Here is an 18,303-nt window from a genome sequence, read left to right as displayed (position 1 = left end):
TATAAATCACAATATCATAAGACCTGAGCTGAAGCTTTAAATGATCTTTCTGGCTGCCAGATGGAGAAAGGAATTGCAGGGCCAGGAGTGGATGCAGGAACTCCATTTTTGAGATTACTGTGATAGTCAAGAGATGTTAGTGACTCGATCATCGCAGCCTTTCTCTCATTGGTCTCCCAGACTCAGCCTATACTAAACCTCTCTACAAGATGTTACCAGAGTCATCATCTCAAAAAGTTACTCTAAACATATGATCTAACTACTAAAAATATTCAGTGGCTCTCACTGCACACCAAATAAAATCTCATCTCCTTAGCCTGGTACTCAAGGCTTTCTATAATCTTCTCAGAACAGACCTTTCCTGTCATATCTTTCCTTCTCTCCTGCAAGTGACTTAGCCCAATTAGACAATCTTTGAGGTTTTATTCATATACCTCTCTCTGTATGAATATCTATATCCGTATCTCACTTTCCTTCCCTCTTTTTCAAATTTCTTGAAAAAAGAATTTCCCTTCAAGTTCCAGCTCAAAAGCCTTCTTCAATGAGGCTTTTCCTAACCTACTCAAATAGAAGCTTTAGAAACTTACGCATTCAACAAATATTCAATAAGGCCCTGCAATATGTCAGGCATCGTTAGAGGTAAGAGGATGAAGAGAAGAATATCCCTGCCCTCATGGAGCTTACACTCTGTTGTGAGACCAAAGGTAAGCTAAGGCAATTGCAGAAAGTGGGTGAGAGTGTGGACCTGGCCCGTTCCACCTGGGTTTAAATCCTAGATCTATTACCCACCTCATGATGCTAGTATAGTAACTTAATTTTCCTGTGCCCCAGTTTCCCCATGGGGATAATATCAGTAACTATCTCATACAGCTCTGAAACTAAATGAGTTAATACCTGAAAAGCACTTAGAACAGTGCCTGGAACACTCAATAACTGTTAGCTACATAGCCATGCAGAATCCCCAGAGGGAGAACCATCTTGGTGTATTTAAAGGACAAGGTGGGGAAGGAGGCCAGTACAGACATAATAAAGTAGTGGAGGCAGAGAGTGATGAGGTCAGAAGCAGGGATCAGATCAAGCAGAACTTGGTAACTTTAGATCTATTTTGGTGGGCTGGAAAGACACTGGAATGTTTTCATCAAAGAACTGCCATGACGTCACATGTTTTAAGGAGAGGCCAGATAAGAGGCTACTGTTAAGTAGTCCAGGAGAGACAATGATTGCTGAGACTTTGGTGGAAACAGTGGAGGTGGTAAAAAAAATATATTCAGGGTATATTTTAAGGTAGACTCATTAGGACTCGTTGATGGACTAGACACGGATGTGGAGAAAGAAATTAAAGATGACTAGGTTAGGGGACTTCCCTGGTGGCGCAATGGTTAAGAATCCAGCTGCCGGGCTTCCCTGGTGGCGCAGTGGTTGAGAGTCCTCCTGCCGATGCAGGGCACACGGGATCGTGCCCCGGTCCGGGAAGATCCCACATGCTGCGGAGCGGCTGGGCCGGTGAGGCATGGCCGCTGAGCCTGCGCGTCCGGAGCCTGTGCTCCGCAACGGGAGAGGCCACAACAGTGAGAGGCCCACGTACCGCAAGAAAAAAAAAAAAGAATCCACCTGCCAATGCAGGGGAGACATGTTCGAGCCCTACTCCATGACGATCCCACATGCCGCAGAGCAACTAAGCCCATGCGCCACAACTACCGAGCCTGCGCTCTAGAGCCCACGAGCCACAACTATTGAAGCCTGTGCGCCTAGAACCATGCTCCGCAACAAGAGAAGCCACCACAACGAGTAGCCCCCACTAGCTGCAATTAGAGAAAGACTGCACGCAGCAACAAAGACCCAACACAGCCCAAAATAAATAAATTAAAAAAAAAAAAGATACTAGGCTTTGGGGCTGGGTTGCATTTATTAGGATGGGAAAGAGAGAGCTACAGGTACGGGCAGAAAATCAAGAGTTCTGCTTTGACTCAATAAAATTTGAACTATTAGACATCTAAGATGGTTGTCAAGTAAGTGGTTGGGTAGAAGTCTGGAACTCATGAGAAGTTAATATTGCAGAAAACATATGCTGTTAAAAGCCACAGGATGAGCTCACACGCTGAGTGTAGCTAGAGAAGAGGACCAAAGCCTGAGCCCTAGAGTACTGCAACATTTAGGAGTGAAGAAAAGAATCATCAAAGAAAACTGAGAAAGGGGCTGAGGTAGGCGGAAAACCAGGAGGAGGGTGTGGTGTCCAGTGAAGAAAGTGTTTCAAGAATGAAGGTGTGATGAACTGTCAAATGCTTCTGAGAGGTCAAGCAAGATAACATCTAGTTCGCTCAAAGTAAATCATTCTCTCAGCTCCATTTTTCTCATAGTGGTTTATTTGTATGTTCTCATTGCAATATCCAACTATTATGTTGTAGTTACTTTTGTCTTCTCTCCTCTTACAGAGGTCCCTTAAGGTCAGAGACCATGTCTTTTCTCTCAAAATATCCACTACCCTACTTGCTCAACAAATGTTTGAATAGACGAATCATGTAGAATTCTTTAAGATTTGGGAGAATATGCGGAACACAGAATTAGCAATCAGAGTTGGTTTTTACTAAGATATCCTAAATGCTCTAAGACTAAGGCATGGTCTTCATTCTGCCTAGAATGAAAAGTGTCCACCATGCATCTGAATTAGAGTTGAACTACAGCTAATCACAACCTATCTGGCATTTCTATTTTTTTATTCGAATGTTTCATGCATGGTACAACCCCAAAGTAACTTAACTTTTACCTGATTTGCTTATATATATATACTCCTCCCCAACCCCTGCCCCCACCTGGCTAGCCCTCATCTAAAGTTGGCTCCAGTTGATACCTTCACACGTCAGCAGTATCATCAATAACTTTCTGTGTCACACTTGAATGTTAGCATCACTATGGAACATCAGAGACTGCAGGTAAGTTGACATTTCATATTACATGATAATTAATTTCAAAACCATGACAAAAGGAACTATTGAAATACAGGCACTTAGGAATGACCAAATTCTTAAGGGGGGCATGGTTGAGATGGCCTACGCAGAAAAAGGCTAGTAGTCAGGGCACGAAATTTTTCTCTAGGCCTGCACACAACAGATCAGATACAGGTAACAGGTCACTGAGTTACTGTCTCTGTAAAAGAAAGCTAAAACCCAACAGTTTTGAGTAACAAGAATATCAACGTCCAAATTATGGATTTAAGCTTTCAGCAACATAGCTTATTTGGAAAATGTGCATTAGACAGCACAAAGATATAGTCACCACATCCCAAACAAGTACAGTGTCTCCCTAGAGATAAGAAACGCCTGCCACATGTACCAGTGCCACAGAAAATCACCCATCTGTGGAGCCAGGCTCTCTGCTTGGCCTTTCCATTTGGAGCTCTGGTAATTAGTTCCCTGGAATGCCGCATTTCAGCTCCATGGCTCTTTTGCCTACCTTAATGGAGGTTCCCTGAGAGCAATTATTCACCCCTGATTCCTGCTTACTTTCACACCTAAGGACTGACCATTTGCCTAGTTTTTATACTGGGATGGAAGTCTTGTAAAGAGACCCTGTGGTTTCCAGCCCTTTGACCACATCTTACTCTGTATGTGCCGTCAAATTATGGCACTGCTGTGCACCCAGACCGTCCACCCAGCGTTACGACGACAAGTTCTAACCTATTGTATTTCTTGCACATAGCTTGGCATATATTACTCATTATACACTTGGTGAATGAATTTCAGGAATGATACTGACAAAAATGGAACATAGCTAGAGGATGGCATGAATAGACTCGAGATATTTTTTGGAGGGGTCCTAAGCTTAAGAGCTACTTTCAAATGGAGTTGTCAGAAAAAGTGGGATAAGGCTTACGCTCTAAACCCTAGGTCATTAGGATGTAACGATTTAATGTAGTATTCCCCAAACTAGAGTTCAATATGATGTGGTACTGGAGGAAAAATCCTATAATCAAGAAAATTTGGGAAATGCTAGATCAAATAGGGCTCTTAACCTTAGAATTTCTCAAAGTCTTTAATGTATCAATATGCTTTGGAGTCTAAAAGGGAGATATACTACACAGACTTTTCCAACCTTTTATTCAACAAGTATGTAGTATATAGTCCGCTGTGTTGCAGCACAGTGCTAGGTCCTGAGAATACAATCCTGGGCCAAACAGACCTGGTCTCTGCTCTTATGGAGTTTGTGCTCAGTGTGAGAAACAAATAGCATACAAATATTTATTATAAACCACAGTAAACATTACGAAGGAAAAGTTCATCAGTATTTTCTAAATGATACATGAAGCAGATACCTCTTCCACTGAATATAAAAGACTGAAAGACAAATATTTCTCTTAAAGCTTTTCATAAACTTGGTCCTAAGAGTCTACCTCAGTTTGAAGAACCCTGCTCACAGGTCTAACACATTTCCCTTGCTAAACATGTATTACATTTTCAGAAGTAAGGTCTAAAGGCAAAAGCAAGACACAAACCACTCATTTATGAAAAGGCCAGAATTAATAAATACCTCTAGACGCTTGATGAGAATAGCTCAAACTTTAGGGGCTGCTTAAATTAGAGTCATGTTGAAACAGAAGACCCGTGCTGCGGTCTATGCTACAACTAAAATGAACGTGGACTGACGCAAGGTTCCGATCCACAGTGGTTCCTGCTGAAAGTAGCCAATTTGAGTAAGCCAGTCTTCACCAGTACTGCAGACCTGCACTCACTGCACTTTGTATATTGATTTCTAAACAACAAGGTCCTTCCTATCATTATAGCTGGTATTTTTAACAGGAAAACACAGCATTGATTTTAAAGCATCATTAAATAATCCTGTTAATTTTTTTCTTTTTTATACATAGTTGCAAAGCACCAACTATGTGCAAGACACTCTACTAAGAACCATGGTAAACAAAGAGGAAAAAGCCTGGTTGTGCTTTATTTATTCTTGTCATATGGGGGTGGGGAAGCTATAGAGGGAAAGCCAAATTCATCACTTTCAGAAGAATCAATTAGTATGTTGAAACATGTTGACATTTCTAAATCTTCAGATTAGTCTTTATCTCACTGGTGATCATTCCAACATATTGTCAGTTGACAAGAATAGTTAAATATTAAAAAACTTAAATACTTAATGAACCACCTACAGGATCTAAAAGTAGAGTGCTTTTTCACTCTATGGTTCCTATATTGTGACTACTAAGATTCCATAGTAGTATTACATTTGCCAATAAGTGTGGAGAATCAAATCTGTAATTCATGTTTGAGAAAATTGGACAAATAAATCTATGTGGTAAATGAATTTTTATTACAAAGAATCATTTAATCTCAAATTACTTGAAAAGAGGCATGAGGTCCTTCTCTCCAACACCCGTGTCGGTAATTTTTAATACTTTCAGACCAAGAGATGACTGTATTTATAAAAACATAAGTGGATGACAGAACTCAAGAGACAGGTAAGTATTTTGACTGATTCCACGCCAGTGATTGACCATGAATGGAATGGACTATAAATACTGTCATACTTGATTTTTTCCTATCATACTCCAAGATCCTACACTTCTATTTCAACTGTGTTGGCACATCTAAAAGGAAACCCAACTTACCTCAGACCTAAATATCAACAGTATGATAAATAAAACATGAGACTGTCATTCTTGGGCATGACCCATGTAAACCATATTTCTGAAAATTGAAAGAAAAAAATGTTAACCTCATAGAGCCTACAAAATATAAACATATCCTAGAAAGATTACCATTAAAAGTAAGTGTCACTCAATATCACATCTTGTATATTGTTTTCTTAGCAAACCATCCATTCCCACCTAGCTTCCAGTGAATGGGGGAATAAACATAACAGGAGCAGCCCATCCTGCGTTCACGTCCGACGGACTACAATGTGTTCTGAACATCACCATGCTATAAAGACTAGTAGGTCAGCTTTAACTATGAGCAAGCTACTTTGGGTCTTTAGATACATAAAGTCCTTATCAGTTCACTCTATCCATGAACTTGGGCCATCCAAGTGAAAAACAACATTATGAAGGACAAGCAATGATTTCCTTTATTTAGGCTGCATTTATTCCTTCCTAGTTAAACAATGCCAATAACTTAAGAACACATTTTCATTTCCTTAGGATGCTCACTGCCGAGGATGAGTTAAACAAGCACACTGAGATTTGTGGTCCTCTCCAGTTTTCTTTCATATGTTCTCCTTTAACCCTCCTATCGGTTATTTCTTTGAGAAACTTTTATGACAGGTGTAAGAATAAGGAAATTTTAATGATTTCCCCAATAGGTAACCTGATTTATAGTAAATTTCATTTTCAACTTCTAGAAATAAAGACAGACACAAAATTAATTTAATTTTTTAATAAACCATAAAATTTAAATATTCAAATAAAAAGAAACAAAAATAGATATTTAAGCCAGCACTAATTTCTGTTTTTATTCTTTCTCTGGGTATCAGAAGCTTGACTTACCTGGGACTAGAGTAGAGTAATACAGTTATGATGCTGGTGTAATAATGAACAAGTAGGTAAAAATGGGAAATGGCTTGATAAAACTTACTTTCAAATCTGGAAGTAAAGATCAGTAGCTCACTTGAGCCCACTGCAGAGACCATGCATTGGTCTTGTCTGTGAAAACTACTAAGGCTTACTGCTCTTACCACACTTATCTTCTTCACAGCTTAGCACTCCTGGCATTTTGATCCCTTTGCTCACTGAAGCTCACATCAGTCTGTCAAAACATCAAGAGGGAAAATCCCCAAACTGAATAGATGAATAAACACTTTTAATGTGAACAATCATATTCAGATCAACCTCTTTTGAAAAAATACAAGTCAGTGGGATTTTTAATCCTTAAGTACCTGAAATATTACTATTTTTTCCGCCTTACTAAAATGGCACTTTTCATTTTATTGACATTAGCCAAGTATTTGCTACTTGCTTCTATTTTTCTCTGATCATATTGGTATCCTGTGTTTTTCTTTTTGATTGAGGCATATACTTTCCATTCCAGAATATTTGATCTTTGACTAACTTTATCTCATTCTGTGGATAAGTCTGCTGCTGATTAGTGAAAATCATAAAAGGAAAAAGGAAGCAGTGAGCACTAGCAGGATCTCACTTCACATTCGTACAATTTTTTTTTTTATGAGAAAAACATTCATCTTTATTTTGGAATCTAAAACCATTATTGTATGATACTGTCTTTTAGCATACTCAAACGGGTCAACATTCAATATGAACAGCAAGCTAGCTCACAAGAAACAAAGTGTAATGCACAAGTACGTTCAGCTGGTAGAATCCCAGCAGCGTGGTAATAAAGTGCAGCAAAAATTTCCTTATTTGAATAAGAACTCTAGTAACCTCTGAATATTTTTGGTAAAGTTAAGGAAAAGCTATTGCAGTCTGGAGATCGGTAATCTTTAAACTTCAAAGATTGGCTACCAGGGACCACCGTGAAACATTAGACCTGAGGCCAATGAAAAACACTAGCTTGAAAAGGAATGGGTTTTTCCAAAAAAAAATGTAAAATTATACAGATGCTTAAGATACTATGATTTGACAGATTTACAGTGATAAATGGCAACATTATTTATACTTTTGGTGTAAATAACACAGATTGAAAAATCGGCAGCAAGAAATTCTATGACAGCTCCTGAGACAAGTTATCCTATGCCCTACACCCATTCCATGCCAATGATGACCAGACTGAAAGGTAACACACAGTGAAAACAGTGATCTAATGTATGTGAGTCAGAAAGTACTGGAAAAATGACAAAATTGTATGTTATTAAATGACAAAACATATTTAGAGGCTTTATTTAAAAATCTCTCACTGTTCATTATCAAAGTTACAAGATTGCATACCAATAGACAGACTGTAAACATAGGAAATTTTCATTAAGATGGGTTTACTGTAATTTGATCTTTTACAAAAAATTACTGAAAGTTATTGATAACAGAATTTCTCTTTTACTTTCTTAAGTCTAATGCTCTTGAAAATTAAACCAATGTTTCCACTCCCTTGAGCTAAAGTTCAACCATGGTCACCTTAGGAAATACCCCTGTTTATTTGTTAATCAGAAATACAAATTGAGTGGCACATATTTCCATTTTCTTCTTAGGCCAAAGGCTTCAGCTTCATTATATTTTACAAGAAAACAGAAGACTTGCAGTGGTCCTGTAAAGTCTTTCATGTCGCAGCTGAGGTTTAATGACGGCAGCGGAGGAAAGCAGTGGTGATGCAAAGTAAGACCAGCCCAAGTGCCCTTATCTGACATGGAATCTTTTTCCTGTTTGGCTTGTAGCAGTGTTTCTGGTCAGGCTGCCTCCACCAAACCTGATTGAAGCAGAAAGGTGACATGCTCTGGTAAATCCTGTTTAACGGTGATTCCGTTTAAGCAAATGGTTGATCCTTCAATCTGTTGGTTGCGGGATGATACTAATATGAAGAAAATTATCTGGGTAGCTCAGATGTTCACTCAGCCACTGCAAAGGTGTTTCCAACATTGGTTCAATTCCATGAATCATCACTTGATTCTTTTTTCCCCCATCTATTCCAAGAAAGAAATCCAACAATAATCGATAAGAGTCAAAACAGTTGAAGAAAAAATAATCTGTTGCCTTTGAGAATCCTCAGTGAATTAAATGGATTTTACTGCTTTAACAGGTTAAAAACCTGGTCTGTTTCCTGAGCAGGAAATGTGGACATGGAGAAAGTTCAAATGTTGCAATATGTATCACCCAAAACAGAAACCTGAGGGTTACAATGAATTCTGATAAAAATTCTGTTGCTATATGTGAAAGTATTCATTCTTTCTTAATTACTGTGCTTACCTAAGATTGACGTTAATGAAACCACAGTGGAGAAAACAGCCCATTGTACCCACTGACCAAAATTTATTTTAGTTACACATTAAAAACTGTACTATACGGCTATTAAAAATGACAGGTGGGTGAAGTAGGTCAATACATATTTAAAACATACAAAACAGAAATGTGTCTAGAAGTCATCAAGAATAAGAGCAGTGTTTAGGAAGATGTTTAATAAAACAGATGGGAGCTGTAAGTTAATTTTCAATAAAGCTGTTCATATATGTATGAGAAAATTTTAGGGACTATTAGAAGAAGAGTTAAAGTTTTAATGAGAAGGAACTGGGAGTCTGACTCAGGGATTTCTGTTTCAGAGTACTGAAACTTGATTGATTTTTGTTAACACCCATTCGCTAATTAAAACGTTGCTGAAATTCACACTCTTCTCTGAAGTTCAAATTTTATTACAAATTAAATTTAAGATTAGTTTTGTGTCTTTTATGATTTTTGTATGATATACTGACGATCTTTAAAGAAAACGGAAGCATGCTTGGTTGCTACAGAAAAACAAAGAAAGTAAAACCAAACTCTTTTTCTAAAAACAGAAAACAAAATAAAACAAAACAAAGAACCTTCAAGAAACTTTGTATCACTCCTTTAGCACAATTCTTGGTTTGTCTCTTTTAGTCTCTTCAATCTACAACATCTAAATCTCTCAGTTTCCTGAACACAGAAGACAGCAAGGCAACAGGGAATTCATGGAACTGTATGAGAAGGAAATACCCTATTTTTCCTTTCTGCTCTGTTCAAAATGACTTTTGCATCCCTAGTGCTCAAATGTCTAGGCAAAATGGGCTGATGATGTATGGTGATAATGGCTTGGCTGGCACCTGAAACAAGAGACCCTTTTAAAGAAATATTTAAACTCCCTATTAGAGGCAGCACAGTCCTGGGCAGTGACAGTCAACAGATTGACAATGAGAGGACACAAAAACACTAGAGAATTGCTAAAAGAATGCCAAAAATAAAGACCTAACAAACATATTATCAACCCCAAAGATAACCAAATAAATGTCTCCAAAAAACCCTGAAACACTGTGTCATAGCTTAAAACAATTTTGGAAAAAGATATCACCTTATAATACTACTAACTTAAAAAAATTCTCTCATTGTTTTGATTTGTCCACCAATCTTTGTTGCATCTATACATACTTTTTACACGGTTGTGATCACAGTATTAATACAATGATTGGTTTCCATAATGATGTGAATCATTTATAACTAAAAGATTAAGCTATATACAGAATACTATAGAAAGCACAGTATTAGTACTTTGAGAAGATTTTAAAATGTTGATATTCAAATGGATAAGCCCTCAGCTATCTGGAATGATTCATACTTTGTAAGTTCTAGACTGCCAAGGTTTCACTGTATTAAATCTTTCTTAGAATATTTAAAAACATTTCCGCTGTAGTTCTCTTTATATTCTTGTATATTTCTTTGAAATACCTTAATGGTCTCAGAATCTTCCTCCTACTTAGCACTGAGTCAAAAAAAAATTAAAGAGCACTGGTATAAGAGTCAAAGTTCCTTAACTGTAAAGCTCTTCCTTAAGCAGTGTCACCTTTGGATACTATGAAATAGAGCTGAATATCCAAAATACTCTGCCTGAAGCAGCATGTAGATGTGGCACACTGACGCATGGTGTGTCTGAAAGGCAAAAGGCTATAACCCTGTTACACAAGAGGACAGTTTAAGAACTGTACAGCAGAAGCTGGAGAACATAAGCACAATTCAAACACTTTGTAAAACAAACCCAATAAATCACGTTATCAGAAACCTGAATAGGCAGCCCTGATTCTCTGGTTTAACCTGGGGCCACTTTTAATCTGGAACATAAACGTGTCGCTAAACACAGACAACTAAGCAAGTGATGTCATATCCCTCAACACAACAGTCTAAGATTTTAAATATATAATTTGGTCACTGCTTACATTTGTCCAAATATTTCACCTGTGTATATTTATCTTTTTGGTTTTCTGACTTTCTCTGATGACGTAACTCTCATCAGAAGGATTCTTACAATGGGACAGCAGTTTCCTTGAAACTCTTAAATAATACTTCTCTCTTATTTATCACTGTATCCTCAGTGCCTAGCATGGTACCTGACAATAAGTGTTTTCAGAGCTTGGATCATTTTGCTGCTGGTAAAACACACTATCAAAATTAATGTTTTGAAAATAGTTTCTAATGACTACCACTCCTATGTAGAAGAGCTCTACTGATAAAGACTGTTTTGGTTATTGAAACAACAAAAAGTCAAAATGTTTCCAAATAAGCCAAGAAGTATATATGCCATCACCAAAACTGACGCTACCACAAATAACAACAAAGCATGACTGGACATTTTGGCAATATCAAAGCTAACAAGACTAAATAGTAAAAATTTAGCAGATTTTTTTCCCCTAACAGAAAGGAAACACTTGATGATACTGCTACTAAAGTAAATCGTGTTTTTGGTAAATATATCTTTGTGTTTCAAAATTGGAATCTAGAATTTAATACTTGGGAATAAGAAATATGTCACTACAAAGTAAATGACTCAGGAGAAATATGTTACTCCACGTCCCACCCACTCAGATTTTTAAAAACGTTAGTCTGATGCTTTAAAGTAGGCAAACGTTTGAGACAGTTACCGAGTGAACTCATTCTATATGAAATTTTCACATACAGGGCACTTTTGGGGGTAACTTTTGATTTGGATATAATTTCAAACTTAGAGAAAAGTTGCAAGAATAGCACAAGGAATTCCTCTTCACCCAGAGTCATCAACTGTTTACATTTTTACCCCAATTGCTTTATCATTCTGTGTATATATATAAATACTTTCTGAATCATTTGAGAGTAAATTAGAAACAGAGTCCTTTACCTTTAAATATTTCAGTATATACTTTCTAATAAAAATATTCTTTTATATAACCATAGTACAGTTATCAAAATAAAAAACATTAACATTGATATTATACTATTATGTAATCATTTCAAATGTTACTAACTATCCTAATTATTTTTTTCTCCAGTCTAAGATCCAGTCCAGGAACCACACACTGCATTTAATTTTCAGGTCTCTATACTCTCCTTTAACTTGGACAGTTTTTAGCCTTTCCTTGCCTTTCTTAACCTCGACAATTTTGAAGAACACATGTCATTATTTTGTAGAATGTCCACACAGCAATTTAAAAAAACAACTCTTTTAATTCATCTTGTAAATATAAGGACAATCATTCATAAATACTTTGAGTTTGTGAATTAAGGAAAAGGACAGAAAAAAATATCAGAGACAAGCATTTTCTTTGAGTAGCAATTAAATTCACTTTAAGAGTTAGATGTTAAATCTAAAGAGATCATAAATCAATAGAGAATATCATAATAAAATTTCATTTCTTATATTCATCTTACTTATAAGCCTCAGTATTATGAAAGATAAAAATGTAAACACATCACATAATGTTTTATTATCACCAATACCCTAATAAAAACAAACAATTCTAGCATCTACTTTAAAGTGAGCATTTTAGAGATGTGTGACATTTTAAGAAAAATATATTTAGACAGATTTTGGCTGTATGATTAAAAGAGTAAGAATTACATACAGAAACAAAAAGAAGAGAAAGAAAATTCATATTAGTCAACAAGTCATTAATGAAAATTATGAACTTTAAAAAAAGACACAAATTGGGAGGGAGGCAACTTGAATTCCAATTCTGATAATGAAGGACTCTAGGCAGAACTCATCTCTTTCCTTATATATAAAATGAAGATGTCTGTCTAGATCTATGGTTTGCAAATCTGGCTGACCATCAGAATCATTTGGAAGATTTTAAAAAATATATAACCTCTCCAGACCTGAATCAATCTCTGGGGTAAAGTCTTTTTTAAAATGTTCCCTTAAATAAATCGTATAATAATATGGGTATAGAATTTTTCTTCAAACAAAATCTTATGCAGAAGCACAATATATAACACAGGTGAAGGTGGGGCAGCTTTGGCTGATGTGGGATTGAAGCCCGTCTCCCAAGTCCTGCTGCTTGCTGACTTACGATCCATGGCAGTTTGTGATTCAACGCCACGGGTCAGTTTGTAAAGCACTGGTCTGAAACAGAGGATTGGTAACAAGTCTTCCAGTTCTAGTACATGAGTCTTTTATGCAAAGACAGTGAACTATTTGAGTTTAAACCAGCATAATACACTAGCTTTTAATTCTTAGGCAAATCACTTAACCTTTTGAGTCCCAGTTTCCTCCTCCTACAGTGTAGGTAAAGAATTCTAACCTCCAGGGTTGCAGAGAGGATCAAATGGGATATCCAAATAAAGCACTCAGCACAGAGCCCAGCACAGGGCTTGGACATAGTAGGCATTCAATAAAGTGAGTGATATACCAAAACGTATATAAAAACTGTGGATTTAATTAAGTGACTGGCATGCAAAGGGCGTGAGAATTTGGCCTTATGTTAATATACACTCTGCATTACTCAGACCCATTATTATGCAGTGTGGCACAAGGATTTTATGAATGTGTTAAGAAAAAAAAAAGAGAGAGATGAGAACAAAAAAACCCAAAGACTCTATCATTATGCAAACAACAAAATGAATGACATTTTTAAAAAGTCATTAAGCACTGTAAACCTCTGGATAAATCTAGTACTGCTCTAAATATGTATATTCAGCAGAGCACATCCTGGATAAGTCAAATGAGCCCTACTGTACCATGGTGATGTTACTTAATAGACTTTAGGTATGGTTCTTATTTTATTTTAAAGATGAAAAATTCAAGTAGGGGGAAAAAAACTTCAAAAATCTTTGTTATACATTTTAAAGTATATCATTATTTGAGAACTTAAGAGTATGTGATGAATCTGCTTTTTAGAGATTTCTATTAGCAATGGCTCACAGCCTTCCCCATCCCAATCTGCATTTTAGCCATTATTTTTAAGCCAATTATTAACAAGGAATATGACCTAAATGTCTTTAAAAACAGGTTACTTGAGATTCTAGAGAGATGCATGAGTTTCACTCTTACTATTAATACGTGTAACTAAATATGTGAAACTTCTTTGAATTTAAAGGAAGCTAGAGAAATGGATGATATATCTTTAAGGGAAAGTGCTTTTAATCAGAACATTTCAGATTAGTAACTTGTTTTTTTAGTTCACACCTGTGGATATGGAATAACAGAAATCTAAGGCCAAAGGTTGTAACCACTGTGTTTAGATTTGTGGCTTCACATTTATATTTTACATAGTTCAGCAGAAAATGCCTTGATTTGCTATCTTGGAATGTGTGATGCTGAAGGTAAAACTTCTGAAAAATATTTGATACTTCTGAAAAACAGAGATAAACTTTTTTACTGTCACTATTCTGAACAATGTTGCTCTGACAAATTCTTTAACTTCTGGTATGTTCATTAGTAAAATGCCAACTAATTGAGTCCATCGACATGAAAAACCACAGGCTGAAATCTGAAGTGCATACATCATGCTGAAGGATTTTGACTCAGCTTCAGCGATAATAGTCAGTGAGGTCAGGTCAAAGAGGGTTAAACCAAGCCAGGATATAGCCAAAGGAATACATCAAACGCTGATTTTAAAAGGGCAATTAATCTTAGACAGAAATGCTTCCTGGGGAATGAGATCTCAATCTTAAGAGCATACTACATGATGTAGCAGTAAAAATGAACATATACAAGCTTACAGAGCTTTTATCCTATGATCACAAACAGAAGGAGAGTGCTGTTTATCAGAGAAATACAAACCTATTTAAAAATACTTACATTAACTTCTTCTGGATCTATGCTCACTTAGTAGTATAGGTTTTAATGAACATAGAATATCACAGTTAATATATACCGAATATCTTTTCCCATGCGTAAATTTTATCTTTATATATATTTTTATTATTTCTGTCCAAAATATTACCAAAGCCTTGACTCTTAACATTTTGTATAAGATTTTTCAAAACATGTCTATGTTAATTCTTTCACTGACTTGCTTATAACCTTTATATTTCTTAATGAGGAGGTAATAAACCAAAATTTAAACTTAACCCCCAAATTAGCTATAATTATAAAAAGAACATTGTATTAAGTGACTGTGAGACCATTTACATAAACTGATTAAATGCCTCCTGATAAGATAAAAGTGTGGTACAAGTTAGAAATTAAAACTTGTTCACTTCAAGAAACCTCCCGCCCCCAAAAATAAAACTTTGAAAATATAGGTTCAAATGTTTTTGAACTAATTTTATAAAATGATCCAGTAATTCTAGTTGGGTGTAATAGGGCCCGTTAATATTTGTCAATTATGAGTTACAGAATAATTCAAAACTAATTGTTTTATTTAAAATACAGGCAGTAATTACACTGTTTATATATGGTCAGATTAAGGTCTCACAGGACTTGTTTTAACGAAGAGATGACTTGCTTTTAATTGCCTGCATGTGTTATTATTTTGTTAAGGGAATTGTTTTCTAGTGCTAAAGATGAAATATTAATTGTGTAAGATCTGTTCCCACTTTTCAAAGAGTCAAGTTAATGCATTTAACTTCTTGGGATCTAGATAAAGGAAATCAGAGGCATCTCCTGACAGGCCCAGTAATCCCATCTTCACTAATGGAGAATAATGAAAATAATCAGTTTATTATTTCTTTCATTTTAGAAAAGACATATGTCAATGGGTTAAGTCATTAACAGATTCTGTACCACCAAAATTAGCCCATGTTACCCATGTGTTGGGACAAAGCACAGAGATGGAGGGAGAATCAAACAAACAAGGCGAAGAGTTCGATTCAGTTTAGATTTGATGACATAATCATACATTTAAGAAAATATATTATAATTACCAAGTTTAAAATAAGCCTCATAAGTTACTTCTGTCCAGACTTGAATATAGTAGATCTTTGTTGATGAGGGCTACATTTGAAGAACTTCTTGTATTACCACTGTGAATGACACTGTATCATTTCTTTTACACCCAGAGAGAGAAAACAATGAAGAGTAGAGAGTGTTAGGATAAGACTGCAGTCCAATGACCCAGTCCCACATGGCAGGCTCACGGTACCTCAGTGGAGTTACAAATGGGCCTTCCAGGGTTACTTGTGAATAGATGAAACTTCAAATAAATATGTGATTTGTTGCTTATAGTCTTCAGTGAAAAGCTTTCACTAGCAGCAACACTTCCGGACCTCTTGCCTTAAGATTTTTCCTTTTTAACGTATTTTAACAAGTATATGCTAGTCCAGCTGGCTGCAGGGACTATGGAGATAAGCTTACTTATGTCTTACCAGAGCATTCCTAATCACATCCAGAAGGTAACTTCTAAAAAAAGTTAAAAACTCAGTAGCACAGAACTCTTGCCATAACCTGAGGTATAAGCGGTTCCAACATCAGTTTACATTTAGAGCTCATCCTACATCTCTATTTTCCGTGCAGAGGCTGAATATCAACACGTACTTATCTCTGCAGAGTAGGATTATCAACAAATGACAACAAGAAAAAATAAAACTGGTTCTTGCTAACTCCACTTGGTAAATTTCTTATGAGTACGGTTATTTGTGAAAAAATACTAACAAAACCATAAGAAAACAAAAAAATGTTAATTGTAAAACTGTGAAAAATATTAGATTATGAAATCTCACTTAAACAAATCTTTTGTTCATTTAAACCCTCCAACCATCCTATCGGGTGCGTAGCAGGTAACACCCTTATTTTATTGAGTAAGAACCATTAAAAAAAAAGCAACTACTAAATGATCTTCTAAATCAATCAATCATACCTTTGTATGAAGGTACAAAAGGATACTAGAATGAAAACAAATTTTAAATGAGTGAAAAAAGAATTACTGAAACTGTAAAACGATTATTATTCTTACTCCTAAACCCTCATTCTGATGAAGTTTGGGGTTTGAAGGCTTCATGTTTCTGTGGCATGAACTGGCAAATTGAAATGCCACCTCTTTGGGGGTCAGTGTCACCATGCTGACAAAAGTGCCAATTTGAAGTTCAAACTTCAAATTGAAGGATCTGCCTTGGAAGAATAATGTGAGATTTAGATGTTTCTTCTTTTTTTTTTTTGCGGTATAGATGTTTCTTTTCTCTAATTGCTTTATGTCTGAAAAAAGCTGTTACAACAAACAGTTGATTCACTTTATAAAACAATCTAATCATATGCTATGGGGCTAAGGAGAAAAAAATGTGAATGCACCATCTTTCCTTACTTTTTATAGAAACTATTCTGTGGTTTCTCATAAAGCATGTCAAAAATAAAGCAGTATAATTTTCAAGTTAGACTACCTAAATGGGATATTATGACTCCCTAGCCTCAGTTGTTAAAATTATATTCTAATGTACTGACAAATAAAAGATTTGTACTAATAAAAGATTAGTACAAATAAGATTTGTACTAAAAAAGATTAGCACAAATAAAAGATCTGTACAATAAAAGACTTGTACAAATAAAAAGATTTGTACTAAGCAAATAAAAGATCAATTTTAGTCACTTAGTTCCTCAATACTTTCCCCCCACATCTGACCTCATTGAAAATCTTGTCCACATTTATGGGAGAAAAGTAGAAAAATAAAGCTAGTCTTTCAGGAAATAGAGTAGGGACATTTTAGGTCAGCATTTCAGACTAGACATTACCCCTGAACAACCAGCCCCTGGCTAACTAGTGAAGGATTCTACTACAGTGGGACACTGTGACCTGGTCCCTCCTTTGCAACTAATTTCTGCTCATCTTTTAAGACTTAGCTCAGTCTTTACTGCCTACTCTGGAATGGATAAGACAATGAATCTTCCTACTATCTTTTGCATATCTCCATTCCTACACATATCACATCTGTGCATCTTTCTGTCCACTCCAACTGGACTAAAGTTTCTTAAAAGCAGGGACACCTTAGTAACCCCAGTGTCAGAAGACAGTATGATGTGAAGAAACTGACGAATAATGAAAGCTACAACATCAAATGGAACCCAAAAGTTAAATGGTAGTTGGGAAGGGGCTCAAAGAGTAAATAAAACCCCAGGAAGCAGGGCAGAAATGGAAAAAGGCAAGCAGCAAGAAGACTGTACTTGCTGGTAAGAGAGATGCAGGCAACCCTGACTAATTTGCCACTGAATGTAAGCCTTTCCCTATACACACACTCCATTTGTACAATACCAAATATAAATTCAGGATTATAAGAGCCCAACTGTTACAGAGGACTGATCAACCGGAACTTTGAAATAAACTTATAAGAGTGAGAATGGGGCTTCCCTGGTGGTGCAGTGGTTGGGAGTCCGCCTGCCGATGCAGGGGACGCGGGTTCGTGCCCCGGTCCGGGAAGATCCCACGTGCCGCGGAGCGGCTGGGCCCGTGAGCCGTGGCCGCTGGCCCTGCACGTCTGGAGCCTGTGCTCCACCAACGGGAGAGGCCGCAGCGGTGAGAGGC

The 18,303-nt window shown here is 36.4% G+C and overlaps 1 protein-coding gene across 5 annotated transcripts in view; it reads right to left on the bottom strand.

Moving 5' to 3' along the window:
• Positions 1 to 6,356: 6,356 nt before the first annotated feature.
• ATG5 (autophagy related 5) overlaps positions 6,357 to 18,303 on the bottom strand; it is a 119,614-nt gene continuing 107,667 nt past the window's right edge. For 4 of the 5 annotated variants that reach the window (XM_012539521.3, XM_004264768.3, XM_033418746.2 and 1 more), the window contains one exon: positions 6,357 to 8,562. In XM_012539521.3, coding sequence (XP_012394975.1) covers positions 8,426 to 8,562 — 137 coding nt within the window. In that variant the 3' untranslated portion in view covers positions 6,357 to 8,425. Of the gene's footprint in view, positions 8,563 to 15,718; positions 15,841 to 18,303 lie in introns of those variants that run through there. The other variant, XM_049695318.1, reaches the window with a different exon arrangement.

This window comes from Orcinus orca, chromosome 12, assembly GCF_937001465.1.
Source record: "Orcinus orca chromosome 12, mOrcOrc1.1, whole genome shotgun sequence".
NCBI classification, from domain to species: Eukaryota; Metazoa; Chordata; class Mammalia; order Artiodactyla; family Delphinidae; genus Orcinus; species Orcinus orca.
The sequence above is the reverse complement of the archived record's forward strand: the minus strand, read 5'-3'. Positions and strand labels throughout refer to the sequence as shown.